General features: G+C 55.1%; 1 protein-coding gene across 1 annotated transcript in view; it reads right to left on the minus strand.

Annotated features, from left to right (window-relative positions):
* Window positions 1-21,366, minus strand: part of PRRC2A (proline-rich coiled-coil 2A) — a 38,282-nt gene that overhangs the window by 7,422 nt on the left and 9,494 nt on the right. Inside the window, 21 exon segments of the mRNA XM_015422514.1 lie at window positions 426-668; window positions 802-887; window positions 1,262-1,391; window positions 1,479-1,606; window positions 2,008-2,255; window positions 3,312-5,387; window positions 6,040-6,250; window positions 6,419-6,764; window positions 7,271-7,491; window positions 8,259-8,658; window positions 10,224-10,446; window positions 10,719-10,753; window positions 10,756-10,817; window positions 10,995-11,134; window positions 12,140-12,219; window positions 12,494-12,630; window positions 12,780-12,923; window positions 13,545-13,617; window positions 15,102-15,201; window positions 15,309-15,486; window positions 15,771-15,942. Of these exon segments, the coding sequence (XP_015278000.1) occupies window positions 426-668; window positions 802-887; window positions 1,262-1,391; window positions 1,479-1,606; window positions 2,008-2,255; window positions 3,312-5,387; window positions 6,040-6,250; window positions 6,419-6,764; window positions 7,271-7,491; window positions 8,259-8,658; window positions 10,224-10,446; window positions 10,719-10,753; window positions 10,756-10,817; window positions 10,995-11,134; window positions 12,140-12,219; window positions 12,494-12,630; window positions 12,780-12,923; window positions 13,545-13,617; window positions 15,102-15,201; window positions 15,309-15,486; window positions 15,771-15,882 (5,373 nt within the window). The 5' untranslated portion in view covers window positions 15,883-15,942.

The raw sequence follows: 21,366 nt of genomic DNA on the forward strand, positions 1-21,366 counted from the left end.
AAAAGGTCAGAGAAATAAAGGGTCAATCAGGAAAGGAACGTCTCAGAATGCGGACGCTGTGATCAACCATGTCGCTGGAATGCTCTATGTGATCCCTAAGTCAAGCAGTATGGGGAGAAACAAGCCCCCCGGGTCCCTTCAGAACCTGACAAAAACCTCTGTGAGGGCTATTACCCCTATGACATTGTTAGTCCCTTGTGTGAAACCGTGTAACTGTAAATCGTTCTGAGCCAGCAGCTCTGCCGGATTGAGCGATCAATAAATAGAAAGGTATTATTATTATTATTACAGCAATGTGGGACAGGTGATACCTACATGTTAGCCAACGAGATGGCGGGGGCACAGACCACTTTCTCAAGGAGCCCAGCAAAGGGGAAGGGGCAAGGTGACCAGGCTTTGCTGCTATCCCGGAATCATCTCCGTACCTGATTCTCCTTGAGCAGGCCAGAGTCCCTGCCTGGCAGCCGTCTTCTCTGTTCCTTCAGTTCTGCTCCCTCTGGCCCTACAGACGCCGTGTTCTCGTCGTGCTTGCCGACAGCTCCGCCACGTTTGGCCCCGCTGTCTGGCGTGGCCTTCAGGCCCCCATCAGGAGAGCTGCGCTGGCTACAGGTGGCTGAGGAGACTTGTGAGTCACTGCTGAGGTCCACGCCGCTGTCCGACAGGCTCATCTGGGCAAGGACAGCAGAGAGGCGTCAGGAAGGGTAAGGCCGGAACGCAGGTCTTGCCGCCTCCCCTCTTGTCCCACCTCCACACCTACCCGCCCGCTCACAGAAAGAAGCACAGCTGCTGACAAACTCTCACCTCTGTGCTGGCGGCCTCCTCGAAGGAATTCAGCGGGTCAATCCAAGGCTCCACTGAGGCCGGCCGGTAGCTCTTCCGGGAGGAGTCTGCATGACGGACACCGGCAGCGTGAAGGAGGAGCCAATAACTTTCCCTTTTAGGCTGGTCTCAGACAGCCCCGGCCCTCCCCAAGGAAGTCTGCTTTGCTTCAGCTAGTAGGCAGCTTTCAATCCAAGGCTCTTTCACTCCTTCTGATCCCCTTTCAAGCCTCCCATGGAAGCCACGGTTCTCCACCAGCCACCATACCCACTTGGTACAAGCCCAAGACTTCTGCAGGAATAGCACATCCCCAACATGGAGAGCAGCACCTTGTGCTTTAGATCAGCACTTTTGTGCCCAAACCCCCCCCCCCCCCCCGAGATGCCCCTTTCCCAGAAGAACGGGCACTGTGAACCCTGCCCTCCACATCCCAACAACTCACTGGGATTCAAATGACTCCAGATCTGCGGGGCGAGCCCCTCCGTCACCGGGACACTCCTGCTGCGGGGTTCCCCCGGGCCCTCCTCCTTGGGGGCTGTGAAAGCGGGACCACTGGGGAAAGCCAGGGGCTCCTGAGAGACAGAAAAAGGGAGGTATGCGGGAAAACTCGGACGTCCCTCCCCTCCTGGCCAGCGCCCTTGTGGGATCCTCAGGCTCACCTGCTGCAGCAGGTCTGGCTTGCGAGGCCGTTCCCGGCGCTTGGCGGCAAAGCCACTCACGGAGCTGGCCTCCTTCAGGGGACCGCTGCTGGAGTGGAGGAGCTGGGTCTTGTCCAAGAAGCACGAGTCTGAACAAAAACGGGGAGGAAACCCACTCGTTTTCACATCTCCGCCTCAGACACGCTCTGTCTGGAATTAGGGGCCCCTAGCAACGGAAGGTTCCTGGGGACCCAGAAAGCCCCGCTCAGATCGTGTGTGGAGCCCTCAGACACACTGAGGCTGGCTGGCTCCCCCCCCCCCCCCCAATTCCCATAAGGACACAGAACAGAAGAGAAGCCATGTTGGAGGGGGTCAACTGCCCATCCAGTCCAACACAATGGCTAAAGACCAGGGGCCATCAGGAGGTCCACCAGTGGGGCCAGAACTCCAGAGGCCCTCCCACTGTTGGCCCCCCCCCAAAGCACACAGAGCAGTCCTGCCCCAGACACAGTGCTCCCGATATACCTTACAGCTGAACTCTGAACACTACCTGCACCACTGCTACTCCTGCTCTCAAAGCGTCCCAAAGAAAGAGCAGACCTGCCACCTCCCGGCCCTGGGAAGAGTGGCTGGGACGGGCTGGGCGAGGCAGGCTTGGTGTGGCGGCTGCCCAGTTCAGCCAGGGCCTGCTGGATGCCGGCTGGGTCGCTGTGGATGACGTGGTCCAGGCGGTACACCGTGCTGGTGGTGGGCGCCGGAGGCAGGCTCAGGCCTGGGGAGTGGTCGTCGGTGTTCCGGCTGGCGGGGGAAGACAGAAACCATCACAAAACGGAGGGCGCCACGCTTCCCACTGCAGAGGGAGCTTAGAAGTAGCCGTCTTTCCTTTTCCCTCCCCTGGATGTGTTGATGCCGAAGCTGCCAATAACTTGCCTGGATTATTGCAAAAGGGACCAATAATCCAGGCAACCCCAGAGACCAGTAAATTTTAACGGGTGGAACTGACGACAACCAGGGGGCTTATTCGGAGACACATTTCAGGCAGAAGCAGGGAAGCATCACTGCCCCCGTGCAATGCCTGGTGGGGAGACACTCTCCTTTCGATCCCTTTCAGCCAAGAAGTCTGCCTGACGACGACAGGTGGGTCCTAGATCTGGGCCCTGCCTTGGATGGCCCAGTTCCATCAGACCCCCGAAGCTAAGCAGGGTCAGCCCTGGTGAGGACTTGGATGGGAGACGACCAGTGTTCCCTCTAAACTGAGTTAGTGTGAGCCAGCTCACAGTTTTTTAGCCTCTGGCTCATAGATTTTTGTCTCATCTTAGGGAGTATGGCTCTAGAGCAAACTAATTTACGCAGTAGCCAAATTGCTGGCTCACAACTTTAATGCCAATGACTCACAGAGTAGAATTTTTGCTCACAGGACTCCACAGCTTAGAGGGAACATGGGGGACAACCAAGGGATACCCCAGAGTCTGTGCAGAGGCAGGCAATGGCAACCCACCCCTGTTCCATCGCTGGCCTTGAAAACCCTCTCAAGGGTTGTCAAACGTCAGCTGCTACTTGACAGCCCCCCAACCCCCAGAGCCGAGAAGACTGAAGACCGTCACTCTGCACAGCCACTTGCTAAACACCGCACAGGAGAAAGGGCTTCCCTAGGCAGTCCTCCAGCTCTGTCTTTCCCCAGGTCCCCCCCCATCATCCCAGCCTTCGCTCTCTCTCTCAGTGCCACTGCCATGCTCCCCCCGACACGCCCCACAGAGATCACCCGTTTTACGACTCACCTGGCTGTCTCTCAGTCAGCCCTAACCCCCAGTGTTACAGCTCTCAACCCCGCCATTCCCCGCTCCGAGGAGTTACCTGCGGTTCTTGGGAGAGGACCAGCTCCTCTTGTCACCTCCGTTGCGGCTGCCACCGGCCCCTCCGCGACCCGCCCTGCCTCCTCCGCCGGGACCAGGGTTCGTGCGCCGGTTCTGTCGGTCCATGCCGGGCCGCTGGCTGGAGAAGCTGCGCTTCGACATCTCCTTGCGCTGGGCCAGGCTCAGCTCGTTGCCGGAGGCCCGCCCGCCCACGGAAGGGGCGCCGGAACAGCCCCCTTTCAGGAACGCAGTGGGGGGGAGCCCGCCAGGTGCCGGCTCCTTCTCGCCACCCCCACGGCGCTCAGTGAAGTCACTGCTCTCTGAAGCGGTCTCCCACTCTTCGTTCGCCTGGTCTGAGTTCTGGTTGGACAGATCGGGAGATTTTGTGCCGGCGGCCCGCCGTGCAACGGATTCTTCCGGAAGTGGGGCAGAAGGGGCGGGAGAGAAGGGCTGGCTGACCCTCTGCTCGCCATTGAGTCGGGCTGCGTTCTCTCGCTCCTGTTTCAGCCTGCGGAACCGGGGTGGCTTGTCCTGCTGCTGGGAACGCCCGTGGCGGCGACGCCGGGGAGGCCGATCAAAATTGCGGTCTGGGCCAGAGCCAAGCTGCTGCTGCTGTTGTTTTGGCGGGCCTTGGAAGCTGCTGGGTTCTTCGGGGGCTGTTGATGGGGGCCCTGGCAAAGCCTTTTCCTTCCCCAAAGACTCCACCACCATCTCTTGCTGCTTCTCGGGTCTCTTGCTGGGCTGTGGCTTCGATGGAGGACTCCATCCGCCAGGGGGTGCACGGCTACCTCCTCGGCCCCGACGTGAGGGGACACCGCGGGGAGTGAAGACACGGCCACCACGAGTGCCTGGGTCGGAGAGGCGTGGGGGCATCTTGTCGGCAAAGCGAGGCAAGCTGTGGGGCTGAGGGGAGGGCACTGAAGTTGAAGTCACTGGGGGGCCCCTGTTGCGCTGGCTCGGGGCTGGTTCTTTGGTGACCTCCTTGTCTGAATGGGCCACGTCGCTGGCGCTCTCGTGCGTCTCGCTTCCCGTCTCAGAGCCACGCTGGCGTCGCCTTTTGGGGATCTCTTCGTACTCTGAGCCCTCGCTCCGTGTCTCGCTGGTGTTGCGCGGGCGGAAGGCGGAGCCCTGTCCGGCAACTTTGCTGGTGCCGTCATCCAGCCGGTAAAAGGGCTCGCGGTAGCTGCGGAACTCCCGGCTTCTGCCGCGGCCCCCTCGCCCGCGGCCGCTGTAAGCCCCCCTAAAACCTCGCCCTCGGGCAAAATACTCTCCCCGGCCCCTGGCGCGACCGCGGCCGGCGTAGCCACCGTGCTCATACGGGGCCTCTCGGCGCCTTCGGCTTGGGGACAGCGTCCCCTGCTGCTGATCTTTGGGCGGCATCACTGTCCCGCCATTTACCACGGGCTTGGCCTTGTTCTCTTTGCCTGGCTTTGGGGACTCCTTAGGGGGTTCGGGCTTGCTGTTCACCGGCTCCCCACCTTCCTTGGCCTTCCCACCAGGACGCCCCTCCTCACCCTCGTCTTTCGCCTCCTTCACGGGAGGCGGTTTCTTGATGGGCCCAGCTCGCCGCGGAACCTTGTCCCCAACAATCTCCTCCGCTCTTCGGCTGCTGCCCGGACGGGGACCCCAGCGTGTCTCTGTCTTGGACTCGCGCCGTGGCTGCTTGTGGAACTCGTGCTGCTGCCGTGGTGGTTTCTCCACTCGGCGCAGCGTCTCCTCTTTGGCTGGGGCCTCCTCTTTAGACTGTTCGGAGGGAGGTTTCTTAGCTACTACGGGCCGAATGACTGGGGGCTCGATGGACTTGATCTCTTCGGGGGGGTTGCGGTGCAGCAGCTGGGGCTCTTCCTCACTTTTGCGGGGCGGCTGGACTTGGGGTTCGGGGCGTCCGTTTCTGCTCACCTCTGCTGGTACCGTCAGAGCCACACTGCCTGGCCAGGGGCCCCCTGGCTGTGATGACTCATCCCCTGGGAAGCGGTGCAGTGGGGCGGAACTGCCATTCTCTGAGAAGCCTTGGTAGTTCCCCATATAGGGCTGGGGGGTGATGGCCTCACGTAGGCGGACTGGAGGCGTCTCGCTCCTGAAAGGAGAAGAAAGGTTAAGGGAACAGTTGCGGTCCTGTGACCGAGCTCCTGATGGGCCCGGGGCCACGTGCGGAGGCTTGAGTGTTGCCACCTGGGACTCCTGACTGGTGGGGAACCTTCCAGGCACAAGGAGGGCACAAAGGACAGCAGGTGTTCCAAAAGGGACTTGGGAACTGGCCTTCCCGGAGAGGTGCTACGGCGGCCAACGTGCAACCCTCCAGAAAGCTAGTGCCCATCACAACTCTAGGACTCGCTGCCCCAGCTCCAGCAATGATGAAGAAGAAGACGAGGAGGAGATTGGATTTAGACCCTGCCCTTCACTCAGAGTCTCAGAGCGACTGACAAACTCCTTTTCCCTTCCCCTCCCCACAACATACACCCTGTGAGGTGGGTGGGGCTGAGAGAAGTCTGGCACAAACTGCTCTTTCTCAAGGACAGCTGTGCCAGAGCTTGTGACTGACCCAAGGTCACATCAGCAGGTGCACGTGGAGGATTGGGGAATCAATCCCGTTTCTCCCAGGTTAGAGTCCGCACACTTAACCACTACACCAAAACGCACCTCGGCTCAGTTCAGGGCTGGTTCGTGTCTCTAGAACTCAGGCTGCTGCCTGGCCAGTGTATCGGGGCCCTTTCAGAAAACCCTCTCACCTCAGGCCCTTCTCCTCCTCCTCTTGCTGCCGATGGGATGCCGCTTGAGGCCGCGAGTCTGCAGCCGAGGGGGCGTTTGTGAAGACGTCTCCGCCCCAGGCCAGCTTGGGATCGACTGGCGGGGTGCCCCGCTCTCGGAGGAGGGGAGGGTGGCGGTCAAACTGCTCCGAGCCGGAGCCCCCGCTGTCGGATCGCTCGCGGGGCAGGAGGCCTGAGGGAGAGAAAGGCAGGCACAGGTCAGAGCCGACGGCTCATCCGGTCTGCCAAGCTCAGCCCCCTCTGAGGCTGACGGATGAATCCGGCTAACCTCGTCTCTCCTACTTGCTGATCTGCCCTGGATCATCTTCAGTACTGTCTGGCCTTCTCTGCATCTACTTACCAGAAGGGTGCACCGCTGGTGGATAGAAATCCAAGGGTGGCCGTCCCTGCATCATGCGTGGGTCCATGTAGGGTGGGATCATCATCCACCGAGGGTCAAAGTTCATCTGCGGCATGGGCGGAGGCCGTCCAATGGAGCCCGGGTACATGCCTTTGGGCGGGGCCTGCTGTGCCGGGGGCGGGGCTGGGGCTTGCTGCTGCCCGGGCGGCCCAGGCTGAGGGTGGACGTTGCCCGAGGGGCCCATGGCAGCCAGGGGAGGCGCGGCGATCTGCTGCTGTGCAGAGGACGCCATTGGGGGCTGAGCCTGGTTGTGCTGCTGCTGCTGCCACTGCTTCAACAACTGCTCCTGAAAGAAGACGAGGAGGAGATTGGATTTAGACCCTGCCCTTCACTCGGAGTCTCAGAGCGCCTTACGGACTCCTTTCCCTTCCCCCTCCCCACAACAGACACCCTGTGAGGTGGGTGGGGCTGAGAAAGCTCTTTCGATGACTGCCCTTGAGAGAACAGCTCTGAGAGAACTTATGACTGACCCAAAGTCACACCAGCAGCTGCAAGTGGAGGAGTGGGGGAATCAAACCCGGCCCTCCCAGATTAGAGTCCACGCACTTAACCACAAACAAGAGCCAGTGCCCTTTTAGCCTGCTAGTCAGCGATGCTGCTCCTTATGGCACAGGAGGACGACAGAGCAGCGGGTTGCTCAGAGAGCTGTGAGGACATCAATGGGTGACAGAGACTCTAGTCGGAGCAGCAGCCTCACTGCCGGCCACAGGCCCCGGGAGGTCCCTTCCCCATCCCCACTGGGAACAAGCTATCTACTTCCGAACCCACTAGCCCAACTCGGTTCCCCCATACCTGCTGCTGCCTCTGGAAGCGGGGAGGCAGGGACTTCTGATACTTGGAGTAGCCAAGAGTCTGAGCCGGAGGCGGCTGGCGTGTCTGAAGAATTGTCTCTCCCTTGGGCTCTGCCTTGGCTGGGATGGCGGCGGCCGCCGGGAGAGCCGGTGCGGATAACGGCATGGCCTCTTCCCTCACTTCGGCCACTTCCTTGGGGGGAGGAGTCTGCAGTGGCTCAGCTGTGAGGCACATGAGAGAGACACACACACAAACACTCTAAAGCAACAGGTAGGCGAGATACACTTTCTGGCACTCCTAGCCACCAGGCCCCCTAGTCTGGGCTGCCAAGCTGTGATGGGCAACTGGTGGGAGCCTGGAAGATTTGGGGGGGGGGGGAACTAGCACTATGTGGTTTTGGTTGTCCATCTCTTTCCACCCCCCCCCCAAGTACCTCCCAGCCCCTTCCGATCCACAGCTACAGCCCCGCTCCATCTGTCTTCCAGGCCTACTTGAGCATCAAGCCAGGTCTCCACGGCAAACCTGTTCACCCCTGCAAATATCACGACCCCAACTCCAGTCTTCTACTCTTGTCACTGGAAAGGGCACACGCTCGTTCGGGGAGGTTTTTTTTTAAAGTGGAGGGCTGCTGGCAGGCTGTGTCAAGTTTTAAGCAGGTTTTAGCAGACGTCATCTCGGGATGTTTAGATTTAGTTTTGTTTCTCCAGGAGGTTCAGGAGAGAAAAGGCTTAATTATGGCAAGCTTTGAAAGCTAAAGAAAGGACAGGGACTGGGGTCCAGGGCTGAGAATGGGGACGCCCTCCTGTGCTCAGACTAGGAGTAACCTTCACGTGGGAAGTCAGGAGACATTTATCGGATGGCCACGGTACGTGCAACTGACAGCCTGTGCTGTCAGGTACTTCTCGGGGGGCGGTGAGGATGCCACTGGCAAGCTGCAGGGGAGCACGTGCGCACGGATGCATGCACCTGGGCAAGGGTATTCCCTCACCTGCACTGACTGAGTCCTGGCTGCTCCCACCGCTGCTGCCTCCGACAGGACCACGCGCCTTGCTAGGTAAAACCGGCTCCTCTTTCTCCCGCTTCTCCTCTGGGGGAGGTGGGGCAGCAGGTGGGGTGGAGGGCACCGGCACGGGGGCCGGAGGGGGGGCAGGCGGCTCCTTAGGAGGCTCGGGCTTCAGCCGCTTGTCGGGCGCCCCAAACTTCTCGTCCAGCCGCTTGAGCTTCTCGGCGCAGGCGGCCCGCCGCTCCTCCTGCATACGCCGCTCCTCTTCCTCCCGCCGACGCCGGGCACGCTCCACAGCGGCAGAGATCTCGGAGGACGACTGCTTCCGGCGCTGACGCCAGGCCTCGTCCTCGTCTTCCGGAGGGGGCGGCCGCAGAGGACGGTCCTGAAGGAGGGAGCCCCAGATCAGTGTCTGTGCGTTAGGGAGACTCATAGGTTCTGGGGGAGGGCAGAGATTCTCTCCCCACCGCCCACAAAAACAAACCATGGAAATTCCGTACTCGGGGACGTCCGCCCACGGGTTGCTGCTGCACTCCCTCCCTGCCCTCCCCTCCAAGCAATTCAGCCGGCACCTTCCCTTTAGAGCCAAATCACCTCCTGCTTATTCAAGCTCGTTTCAGCCCCGGTAGGTAAGGGGCTCATGCCGAGGGCTGTTCGTCTGCCACATTTCCAGGATCCACACTGCGCCAGCACAAAATCTCACCCTGGGTTCAGAATTCGGCCTCATGATCATTTTAACTCATTCCTGGTAAGAGGCTTACGCTGACACGTACAATGCCGGCTGAATTCTCAGGGTTCGGGTGGTCAGGCCCAGGGGATTTCTGCCCAAGACCCTGTGCGGCACTGTCTCCGAGCCCCCCAACAAATGAAGCCGTCCATCTACACTTGCTTAATTTATGCCGGCCACAGAATTCATTGTTTCAGAACAAATTCTGAGCATCTATGCCTCCCGGTGCAGAGTATGCAAAGCCCACGCCTCCGCCACGCCGAGCCTTTGCTTCTCTCTTCTACCTTGAGACGGCTGCCCTTCCCACACAGACACTGGCATATTGCAAGAGCCTAAAGCTTCTGAGCCATCTGCTCTCCTGTCTCTGCCCTTGGTCTCAGCCCCACTCTGCAAAGCAGATCTCCCCCCGCCAGCTGGGAGGAATCACCTGCCTGCATGACAGCCAGAGTTAAGGTTAAAAAAACACCCACCCACCCACCCATTCACCCAACACTGGAAATTCTTGGGATGCTGCCCACCTACACTGATCTGGTGGAAGGCAAGTCGTTGGCAATCTTTACGTCCCCACTCTAACCCCATACTTCAATTTCCTACCCCGGGCCTCTTAAAAGGTTTCCCTGAGTAAGCAAATGGGAGGAGAGGCCTAAAGTGGGCAGTACCACTTCAGGCTGCAGAGGTGAGGCTTGGGGGGGGGGGGGCTTTTATGTTCAAATGTTCCTCCATGCACCCTCCTCCCACCCTCTCGCTCGCCACATGAAAAGGTGCTGTGTTATAAGTAGGAAGGGTTCTAGTTTAACTTTCTGCCCCACTAAAAAGCTGAGCAAAAGTTAGAAAGAACTCTTCGGCAGTGGCACTTTCTACTTGTAACTGGAAGGGCACCCGACCTCATAGGCCTTCAGTTCAGAGCGTGAAAAGTCACCACTGAGAAACAGCTTTCCTGCCTCAGGGAAGACTGTGGAGGGGTCACATTCTAAGCCTCAAGCATGTTTTGTTAACAAGGGCGGTTCACAGGCAGATCACCTACGAGGTGCTTCTTCCAGACTGAACCAGGTTTCAACGGAACAAGAGCCTTTGAAGGTCCTTCACCTGGCCTTTCACCCTGACATGGACTCGAGCCCAATTTGCCCTCTGGCGTGCTGAAGGAACTCAGCCTTCTGGGCTTTGACCGCCAGCCTTCTTTGTGAACAGCACCTGCCAAGCTTCCCAAGCACTTCAAAACTCACCGGGAAGTCATTCGGTTGCCCCCAGTTGCCCCGGTTGGGTGGGGGAGGTGGCGGCGGCCGGACCACGGGGCAGGGTGGCGGCGGGGGCTCTTTGGTGCCCTCTTGGGGACGGGAGTTTTCCGCCCAGGCCATCTTTACCGGAGGCTGCTCCTCTTTTGGGGTTCCGGCCTTCTTTGCATCTGGGCCCGACTGCTGGCTTTCAGGGCCAGAAGCCTCATCGTTCCTTGTGGAGAAAGAGAAGGGAGGAAAAGGTTGTCAAACGGGACTGCGGGGATCACGGCGTGCACTGGAAGGAGTGACGGTAGCAGGTCCAACGATAAATCAGACTCTGGTGCCCTTCACAGAAGCAGCTGCGGGGGAAAGACACATTCTGAGGGGTGATTCCCTGGACACTGCTGGGAGCTCATCTGCCCTCAAGGGGTCCACAATCCTGAAGCTCTGGATGCTAATGCTGTGGGAAAGTCATGCGTGGCTGCCTCATTAACAGATCCCTACCGGTTCTCAGCAGCAGCTTCTTCATCAGACTCTTTAATTTCCCGTCTTCTTCGTCGCTGAATTTCAGCTTCTCGGTGTAGTCCACTTCTTCGTGGGCTCCTGAGGGGGAGAGACACTGGCAGACTCAGACTGAGTCTCAGGACTGGAGAACGTCCTGGAGGGTCGATCCCCTTAGGAAGGCCCCCCCCCCCGGGGGCTGAAGGGACGGCAGACAAACTCCAGAACGCCGAGGTGAGGCTACGTGACACCCCCCCCAAGCAAAGGCCCGCCAATCACCTGCCCAGCCTTCATCATTCTCCTGGTCCAACTCGTCAAACTCTTTCAGGTCATCCTGTTTGAGGACGGGTGGCCTGCTCACGGGCTCCGGCATGCGCAGCGGAGGTTGCGAGGGGCGGGGTCCCGGGAGCCTCTGGAACCTGAGGAAAGAAGAATGAGAAGAGGCCCCATCTCTGCCTCCGCGATGCTACCAAGCCAAATTGTTTCTGGTGTCGTACACACTAGAGGAACCAGAAGATCAAACAGTGTGATGTGCCCTGATCTGGATAGCCCAGACAAGCCCAATCTTGTCAGCTCTCGGAAGCTAAGCAGGGTTGACTCTGGCAAGTATTTGGATGGGGACCTCCTTGGAATACCGGAGGCGGGGGCAGGCTTTATATTCAGCCCCCTCTCGGAATACCCTCCAGGCCCCCGGAAGGGGTCAAGTTACCAGAGGTTGCCATGACTTCCAGGTGCACACAGTCACTAGAGGTCGCCATGACTTCCAGGTGCACACAGTCACTAGAGGTCGCCATGACTTCCAGGTGCGCGCACACACAAAGAATACAAAAAAAGCAACCCCCCCCCCAGTGTGATACAAAGTCTGCCTACAGAGGACCTCCCCCCTCCCAGCCATCTCCTGAAGGAATTAAAGGTAAGACAATCCACAATGAGAGGCAGATTAGGGATTTCACGGCTCAGCGGCAAACACTGGGATAGTTCCTCCACAATCAGACTGGAGTGCTGCACTCTACGGATTTACAGGCAGCTGAGTATCCCCTTCCTGATCTCTCCCACCCGCCAGCCCAACAAAAGAGCCATTCCCTTATTTCTGCACATGCATGAGGGCAAGGAAGGATACCGCCTGCCTGGGATCTCTTCCACCTCACAGGCACCACCGCCTGCTCTACTCCTCTCTGATGAACTGCCTCAAGGGAAGAAGTGTGGCCCTTGGCTGCTTTCACTCACCTTCACTGGAGTTAGAATGAGTCAAAGGAAGTGGATGAAGAAAGCGCTGGAATTCTCAACGCGACTACCACAAGGAATGCTGGCTCCACCTTCCGGGGTCTCCAGCACCTGTGCCCTCCCTCTCCCACGCTCAGACCTTCCACATGCCTTTCCCAACACCATTATGTGCCCCCCCCCATTTATCTTCTTGCACCTACCTCTGTGCTTCCGCTGTGGGGTAGCGGTACGGTCCCTGTGGCCCATACGGAGGCGGGAACGGGAGGTATGGGGGATACATCTGTGAAGGGGAAGGAGGATTTTGATTTACGATGAGACCAGCTGCTCTTCCCCAGTTCTCTAGCACCGGCAGCCTGCCACCAACACATGTGTCTACCATCCTCAAACCCACAAAGGAAGCCCCTTCCTTCCTATCCCTGTAGCCTTTCAAATTTACCGTGACTCCTGCTTTTATCCACCACCACCCCTATTTATTCCAGAGAATGGAAGGTGGGTCTGGAGACAACAAAAGAAGGAGGCACCAGAACCCCGAGCGGCCCCCCAGGTATACTTACAAATGGCGGCATCATCCCCCGGTAAGGAGGAAACTGAGGCGGGACATTGGGCTGCATGCCGACCCCAGCCCGTCCATCCTCAGGCAGCAGCTCCCCATCGGTGCCCCGCCCGCCTCCATCCCGCCAGCCGGTTGCGTCTGCAAAGAGACCAGGGGGAGGGAGAGGAGAGGATGAATGGCAAGCGAGAAGACCTCCTGTCAGATCCTAGTTTAGGTTTGGGAGCAAAGGGCATCCCGTTGCCCCGGGGCTGAGACAGAGCGGCCCACTCCAGGTGACCCCCACTCACTCTGGGGGCGGAGGTTTGGTCCGGGCCCATACGACGCATCGGTAGTGTCCTTTTCTTTGCCAGCTTTGTCCTGGTCGCCAGCCGCCTGCAGGGTCGGAAATTCCTCGCGAGAGAATCGCGACAGTAGGCTTGATCCCTTTCCACCTTGACACCAGAGGAAGAAAACCCCACACGAATCTCAGTTCCTACGCCTCTGGAGGAGTGCTTTAAAATACTGGAGGTTGGAGCACCTTCCCTAGGAGGAAAGGCTGGAGAGTCTGGGACTTTTCCGTTTAGAAAAGAGACAATTGACCGGGGGGGGGGGGGGGCAAGATAGAGGCTTATAAAATCATGCATGGGGTGGAGAGAGTTGACAAAGAGAATTTTTTCTCCCTCTCCCAAAATACTAGAACTGAAGGGCGTTCCAATGAAGCTGAGGGGCAGTAGGTTCAGGACGGACAAAAAGAAATACTACTTTACACAGAGAGTGAGTAAAAGGTGGAATTCCCTGCCAGAGGGATGTAGTGATGGCCACAGGAATAAACAGCTTTAAAGGGGGATTAGATAGATCCGGGGAGGAGGGGTCTATCAGTGGCTAGGAGCCATGGCGACTGAGGGGAACCTCCACATTCCGAGGCACTGAGCCTCCGAGTCCCAGAGCCAGGAGGCGACATCGGGGGAAGGCCTCGGCCTCTGGGCCCTGGAACTGGTTGCCCGCTCTGATGTTTTTAACCCCTTCTTACCAAATCCCAGCTTCAGACAAAAGTGAGTTTCAACGCCACTTACCATCTCCTTGCGCTCCATGGGTAACGCTGGCCTGTGCCCAAGACTTTACCCCGCTTGCTACTGTAGGGGGATTCTGAAAGAGGCAGGAAACCATGACTGAGTAACAAACCTTCCTGCTGCCTTCCCGCTAACCAGCAATAATAGCCCTGGCAGGGATTTAGAGGATCGGGGCTTTCAGTTTTAGACATGCCTTTTGACTTGGTGGTCTTATAGTTAACTTACTTCATTTATTCCCCCCCTTTCTTTCTCCGTGGAGACCCAAAGCAGCCTCCATTCTTCTCCTCTCCTCAATTTAATCCCCACAGCAACCCTGAGAGGCAGATTAGGCTGAGAGGGCAGGACTGGCCCGAGGTCACCCAGCGAGCTTCCATAGCATGGGGGTACTTGAACCTGGGTCTCCCCGATCCAGCACTCTGACCACTGCGCCACACCGACGCCCTCAGTGGACTAGGTCAGTGACCATACTGGATGGACTAGGACATCCCAAGAAACGTACACTGGTGGCTTGGAAACATTTCACACACAGTCGGGAGAGATTTAGAAATGCTCAGAGGTATGACCAGGGAATCCTTGATCCCTTCAGTGCCTTTGTGAGCCTCCACTAAAAGTCACGATAAAGCCCTCAGGCTTTCTGTATTACATAAAGAAAATGGAAAAATTGAAATGAACTTTAAATAAAAAGAGAACTACGTTGAACCTATGCAGGCATGCAGCAACCCCGCCCCCAGCCACAATCTGGACTTTCGGGGAGGAATTTTAGGGTGCTCAAGCCTCCTAATCCCTCACGGGCCTCTACAGATACTGCCGTCACAACCACCTAAATACAGTCAATCAGCTCTCACAAACGGAGATCGAAATGGGAGCTTCTGCTGAAATCAGAGACACAATCTTCCGGTCTCAGATCCGGTGGAAAAAATACGAGTGCAGAATACCCAAAAGGGAGGAAAGGGGGTTGGGAACGGACAGTCCTGCTTGTCTGTAAACCAGCAGGTCTGTTTGATTACAGCTACAGGGTAGACATTAAGAAGAAAAAGAAGAGATTGGATTTATACCCAGCCCTTCACTACCCGAAGGAAGGCTTACAACCCCTTTCCCTTCCCCTCCACACAACAGACACCCTGTGAGGTGGGTGGGCCCGAGAGAGCTCTTTCGAGGACCGTCCTTGAGAGAACAGTCTGAGAGAACTTGTGACTGACCCAAGGTCACACCAGCAGCTGCATGCACTCGGGACCTGGCTGCCATCCCCCTTCCTGACCCCCCCCACTGCACCCCTTAGCAGCCCTACTGTGGAAGCCCTAAAGCGGGGCGGGGGCAGCTGCTCAGGGCGCTGCGAGTGCCATCACAGAGGCATCAGAGACTAAGAGTCTAGGCAGGTTCATCATAGCAGCTGCCCCCTCCCTTTGAGAACAGGAGGGGAATCCAACCCAGTTCTCCCAAATTAGAGTCCGTGCTCCTAACCCCTTCACCAGACTGGCTCTCAAGAAACTCAGCGGCCAATGGAAGAGGGAAGGCTCTCCTGGGGCTTCTCCCGTTCCCACATTACTGCCCTAGGTTTACCTCGGGGGCTGTTGGGGGTCGTTTCGGTGGGTTTGAGGCAGACGTCTGTGAAGCCGGCGGTGACTGCGATTCCGGCGGCTGAGCTGTCGAGGCATCGGTACTGGAGACAAAAGACAGGGCACGCGTCCGCATGAAGGATGCAAGCCAGAGGGGGGAAAAGGGAGGGGGATCGCTTGGAGGCTTGCCCCCCTCCCAGCACCCACTTACCTCTTTGGGTCTGGCTGTTCCTGCTTGCTTGCCCATCCTGTCCCGTCTTTCGGCACTAGTGAGACGTTGGGGTCATTGCCTTTGTTCTCCGCTTTTAAGCTTGGCAGGTTCGCAGGGGGTGGCATGCGCCGGGCAATGGCAACCTTACCGAGACTCTGCAAGCCATGGCGGGGAGTGACTGCAGGGGAGGGAGGAGCAAGGGTGAGTGGCAGACTCGGGACCTGGCTGCCCTCCCCCTTCCTGACCCCCCCCCCCCCCGCCCCCCTTAGCAGCCCCCCCGGGGAAGCCCCGGGGCGGGGGCAGCTGCTCAGGGCGCTGCGAGTGCCATCACAGAGGCATCAGAGACTAAGAGTCTAGGCGGGTTCATCATAGCAGCTGCCCCCTCCTCCGAGAACAGGATGCTGGGAAGCCCTCTGCAAGCACATCCGTGTCCCCTCTGCGCCAACACACCAGCCACCGTACCTGTGGGTTTCTGGATCTCTAAGGACTTGCCCTTGTACGTATCAAACAGGTTGAGCGACGAATACTTTTTTCCATCCTTCCCCTTTGCTGTTTGCCCCAAACGATCTGACATTGCGCTGTAAGGTCATTGAGTACGATGGTTCCTCCTGGCTCCCCACGAAACGTGCCTCTGCTGGAGAAGGAGAGGGTAAGAGGAAGAAAAGGCAACGCTTTATTCAGGAGTGAAGGGACAGGCCCTTTCCTAAATAGGCCACCAATTCCTGCTCATTGTGCCATCAAGAATCTGTCTGAGTGAGTTCGAGGCCAGGAATGTCTTTATGCCAGGGGCAGCCCATGCTTTTATGCGCACCAGAACATCACTGTTTGAGAAGAGAGGTTGGAGAATCCTAGTTCTACACAGGAACCGCCTCAGGTACGGTACTTCCGTACTCTAAAAATCTCATTTAAAACTGTTTAATTTAACTTGGGTATCCTGGTGTTTCCAGCAAAAAAAAGGCAAAACACAACTCAGTCGCCTGAATGTTACTGAGACATATTTGTGTAGCACATCTTAATTATTATTATTATTATTATTTATTAGATTTTTATCCCGCCCTCCCGCAAAAGCGGCTCAGGGCGGCTTACAACATTAAAACCAATAAAATGATACAATACATCTAAAACAATCAATAACAATACAATAACCATAACCTTAACCATAAATACAGTAGTTTTAATTTTTAATTTTTTTTTAACGGCAGCTCTACAAGACTGCTTTATTTGCTAGAGCTTTTAATATGCTGCAGGCATTTTGGGGTGTGTGTCTGTCTTAACAGGACTTCACTATCTTAAATTATTTTAGTTTGGAACTGTAAGCAGCCACATGAGAAAGGTGGGGTATAAATATTTTAATTAATAAATGCTTTTTGCCAAAGTTAACATCCTCCTTAAGGTAAGTCTCCCTCCATTACGGTTCCACACCCAATTAATGCTTTAAACACCTGGCCAGGTATATTCTGAGCAGCCTTACCTATAATCAGGATTAACAACAACTGTCAGGGATGGTTTAGGATTAAAGGAGTCCCTTTCACTCAAAGGCCTGTTAATGATTACTTACCAGTACCCTTACGAAAGATCTGCTCCTCACGCAGCCAAGTAGGAGTACTGCAACTATACTCAAAAGTATTGCACCTCTCCAAAATCTTGGAGACCCAAACTGGTAGTGTGCAGCAGCACCAAGGCAGGTTCTAAGTACAGAAGTGAAACGCTGGCCACCAGTGTGGTGTAGTGGTTAAGTGCGTGGACTCTAATCTGGGAGAACCGGGTTTGATTCCCCACTCCTCCACTTGCAACTGGCTGGCTGACCTTGGGCAAGCCGTAGCTCTGATAACAGCTGTCCTTAAAAAGAGCAGTTCCTGTCAAGAGCTCTCTCAGGCCCACCTACCTCACAGGGTGTCTGTTGTGGGGAGGGGAAGGGAAAGGAGTTTGTAAGCCTCTCTGAGATTCTCCTGGGTAGTGAAGGGCGGGGTATAAATCCAATCTCTTAAGAACATAAGAACATAAGAGATGCCAATATTGGATCAGGCCAAAGGCCCATCCAGTCCAACACTCTGTATCACACAGTGGCCAGAAATACCAGTGCCATCAGGAGGTCCACCAGTGGGGCCAGGACATTAGAAGCCCTCCCACTGCTGACCCCCCCAAGCACCAAGATGACAGAGCATCACTTGCCCCAGAGTCCCTATCTATACCTTGTGGCTAATAGCCACTGATGGACCTCTGCTCCATATGCTTATCTAATTCCCTTTTGAAGCCGTCCATGCTTGTAGCCGCCACCACCTCCTGTGGCAGTGAATTCCAAGTGTTAATCACTCTTTGGGTGAAGAAGTACTTCCTCTTATCCGTTCTATCCCGACCGCTCAGCAATTTCATGGAGTGCCCACGAGTTCTTGTATTGTGAGAAAGGGAGAAAAGTACCTCTTCTCTACCTGCTCTTTCCCATGCATAATCTTATAAACCTCGATCATGTCACCCCTCAGTCATTGTTTCTCCAATCTCTTCTTCTTCTAGCTGGTCATGGGCACCAGGATTCTGATTCCTGACCCCTGAAATGGCCCATCAAACTCCTGACTGGGGAGCAAAACTGAGGGGCCCTCTCACATCTCAGTATCCCACTCCACACCCAGCCCACCACAACTACCTTGCTCCGAGCTACTGCCAACTGCTGCCTCTCTCAGAGAATATCTGCCTTTACGCTGACCTTCAATCAGCCACCACAGCCGTGCAGCCCATCCAAACTGGAGCTCTACGAATGAGAACCACCCAGCCTGCTAAGTTCATGGCAGCAAAGGGAAACCAAATCAGGTACGTGTGCCACCTTAAGCCCGAAGGAGAGTAAGAACACTCTAAGCCAGGATCACGCCAAGAAGGCACGCGGGCCAGGCACACTGATGGAATCAGGACAATTTAAATCGTGATTGAAATCTCCCCCACACACTGCAGATGGGCATTCCCCATCAGGCATATCTGCATCTCCTGCTTCTCATCCCCCTTTCTGATTTGCTCAGCGGCCTGAACTCAAAAGATTGCTCACTTCTTCATGCTGTTTTAAGCTGGCTTTGCTAAAGATGTGCTTCTGTTGGGCTTCTTATCAAGCCCACCTGCCAAATATGGAATACAGCACAAAGTATCTGTAACCTAACTTGCCTGTATTCAGGGTAATTAACAGGCACATAAAGGTAAAAGTTTCCCTTGCTCGAAAGCCAGTCGAATCTAACTCTGGGGGCGATGCTCATCTCCGCTTCCAAGCCGAAAATCCAGCGCTGTCCAAAGACTTCTCCGTGGCCATGTGGCCGGCATGACTCAACACCGAGGCACGCAGAAGGCTGTTACTTTCCCACCAAAGCAGTACCTACTTATCCACTTGCAATTTCTTGTTTTCGACTGTAACCTCTGAGCCACCGTGGCCCCTAACAGGCACACAAACATCAATAGATAGTCCTGCTTCAGCTTTTTTAACTGATTTGACTTTTACTGGTCCCCTGTTGGTTTTATGCTTCCAAACCAAATTTTTCACTTCTGTGCTGGTTTTACATCACTGCAAAATTGTTCTAGATTTTCATATTGTTAGCTTCACACTATGGCATATTGTTATGACAACGCCTGGGCATTCATTGCTTTAGGATTATTTTGTCAGACAACTTGGGAATCAAACGATTGATAGCACAGGCACAAGTATTCCAATAAAGAAACAGGTTTCCCCACTTAGTAATTCAAGTGTTTCTGGAACAAATGTGCATATATGTATCTAAATAAACTGCATAGTATCTAGGAGAGTAATCCAGATATTCTGATGATGGTTAACCTTTGGTTGACAGGTGGGGGATACAATCTGTGAATAATTGCTGTCTACAAACCTCCGGCACCACACAATTATATCTGCTTAGAAACTGTGTGTAACTGTGAAACTAATAGATTTCTGGTTGGCTCTGGGTTCATATGCAATGACAGTAAGCCACAATTACTTCAGCCCAAGGGCTACAGACCAGCACAGAGTTAAATGCACTGGATCAAAGGCCACACACCCAGAACTTTCCAAAAGCAAGGGTGGTAAATAATGGGCAAAACAGCACTTGTCTAGGAGATCGAAAGTCAGTGCGCATACTGTTGGGATGAAGGTCATAAATATGAATAATGTCACTACAATAAATATATGACCCACTGATTTCTAACACTGGCCTCAGAAGTCAAATGTTTTTCCCTGTGGTATTTTCTTTCACACAGAAAATCAGGTTTTAATTTAGTATGCTTGATGGAGGGTCACAAACTGAACTGAAGAGGTAACTGTACAATATAACTTGCTTTTATAAAGCTCAGATTTCATTTTAAATCAAAGGCATCAAAAGGAACATGTAATATAACTGAAGTTTTTTAAAAAGTGATGAAAATCTGATTATTATTTTTTTGTAAATCGGATGTTAACCTGCCCTGGCCTGGGGCAAACCAGTTCCTAACCCAGTGACTCTTCGCTTTCTGGATGTGCCCTACTTGGTTTGTGCTTGGATCCACGATCAAAGGAACTAACAGGGTGCCCACAGTGTCACTGGCAGGTGCAAGATTTTAACGATGCGGGAAGGACAGGAGTCCACCTGCAACACCAAGGGGGGCTTTGGTGTTCACCTGGCAGAAGGTAGTAACAGAATAAACCAGAGAGCCAGCATGGTGTAGTGGTTAAGAGCAGTGGACTCTAATCTGGGAGAACCGGGTTTGATTCCCCCCTCCTCCACTTGCACCTGGCTGGATGACCTTGAGCAAGCCGTAGTTCTGATAAGAGCTGTCCTTGAAAAAGAGCAGTTTCTGTCAGAGCTCTCTCAGCCCCACCTACCTCACAGGGTGTCTGTTGTGGGGAGGGGAAGGGAAAGGAGCTTGTAAACCGCCCTGAGACACCTTTGGGTAGTGAAGGGCGGGGTATAAATCCAGTCTCTTCTTCTTCTAGTCTGGAGAACTGCATTTGCTTCCCCACTCTCCCTCCTCCTTGTGATGCCTGCTGGGGCCAGCCCCAGTCCTCTCAGTGCTCTCAGCCCCACCCACCTCACAAGGTGCCTGTTGTGGGGAGAGGAAGGGAAGGTGACTGTAAGCTGCTTTAAGACTTTGTAAGGTAGAGAAAGGCAGGGTATAAAATCCACCACTTTCTTGCTCTAAACCTTTATAGCTATTACTAGTAAGAGTGCATTTCACGCCATCTGTATCCTGGGTGGCAATAAAACGACCAAGTTGGGGCAATGTGAGCTACCGAATCATTATATTTTTCAAGCTCTGTGGCATAAGTCTTTCCTACCCTATCTAAATTGGAGAAGCTGAGGATTAGACCTGAGATCTCTTCAGCATTCGGCATGCATGCTCTAGCTCTGGGCAATGACTCTTTGCCTTGTGGTAAATTGGGGGGGGGGGGGGAGATGAGGAAGATTTCAGGGTCACAGAGAACAAGGATTACTAGAAAGGAATCTAGTGGATACATTTTATTACTGGCAAAATAACAGAAACCTACCCCACAAGGTTTGGGAACAGCTGTTTTATCACTCTACAGCCCATCTCCAGCAATTGAGATACTATACAACACCAAGGAGATCTGGATTTTCACAGCCTCTGATGCTACATACAATCTCACAGCTTACAAACCCAGCACTCCAGAAGCCACAATGGTGACCTGGCTCCTGGATTTCTCAAGGCCTGCACCGTCACACTGCCTACTCCAATTTCTCTTTGATCTGGGGCACGCTACAGAACATTGGATCAGGTCAATGGCCCATCCAGTCCAACACTCTGTCACACAGTGGCCAAAAATACCAGGTGCCATCAGGAGGTCCACCAGTGGGGCCAGGACACTAGAAACCCTCCCACTGTTGCCCCCCCAAGGACCAAGAATACAGAGCATCACTTGCCCCAGAGCCCCTATCTATACCTTGTGGCTAATAGCCACTGATGGACCTCTGCTCCATATGCTTATCTAATTCCCTCTTGAAGCCGTCCATGCTTATAGCCGCCGCCACCTCCTGTGGCAGTGAATTCCATGTGTTAATCACTCTTTGGGTGAAGAAGTACTTCCTTTTATCCGTTT

This window comes from Gekko japonicus, unplaced genomic scaffold (genome assembly GCF_001447785.1).
Source record: "Gekko japonicus isolate JY-2015 unplaced genomic scaffold, Gekko_japonicus_V1.1 scaffold1152, whole genome shotgun sequence".
In the NCBI taxonomy this organism is placed as follows: Eukaryota; Metazoa; Chordata; class Lepidosauria; order Squamata; family Gekkonidae; genus Gekko; species Gekko japonicus.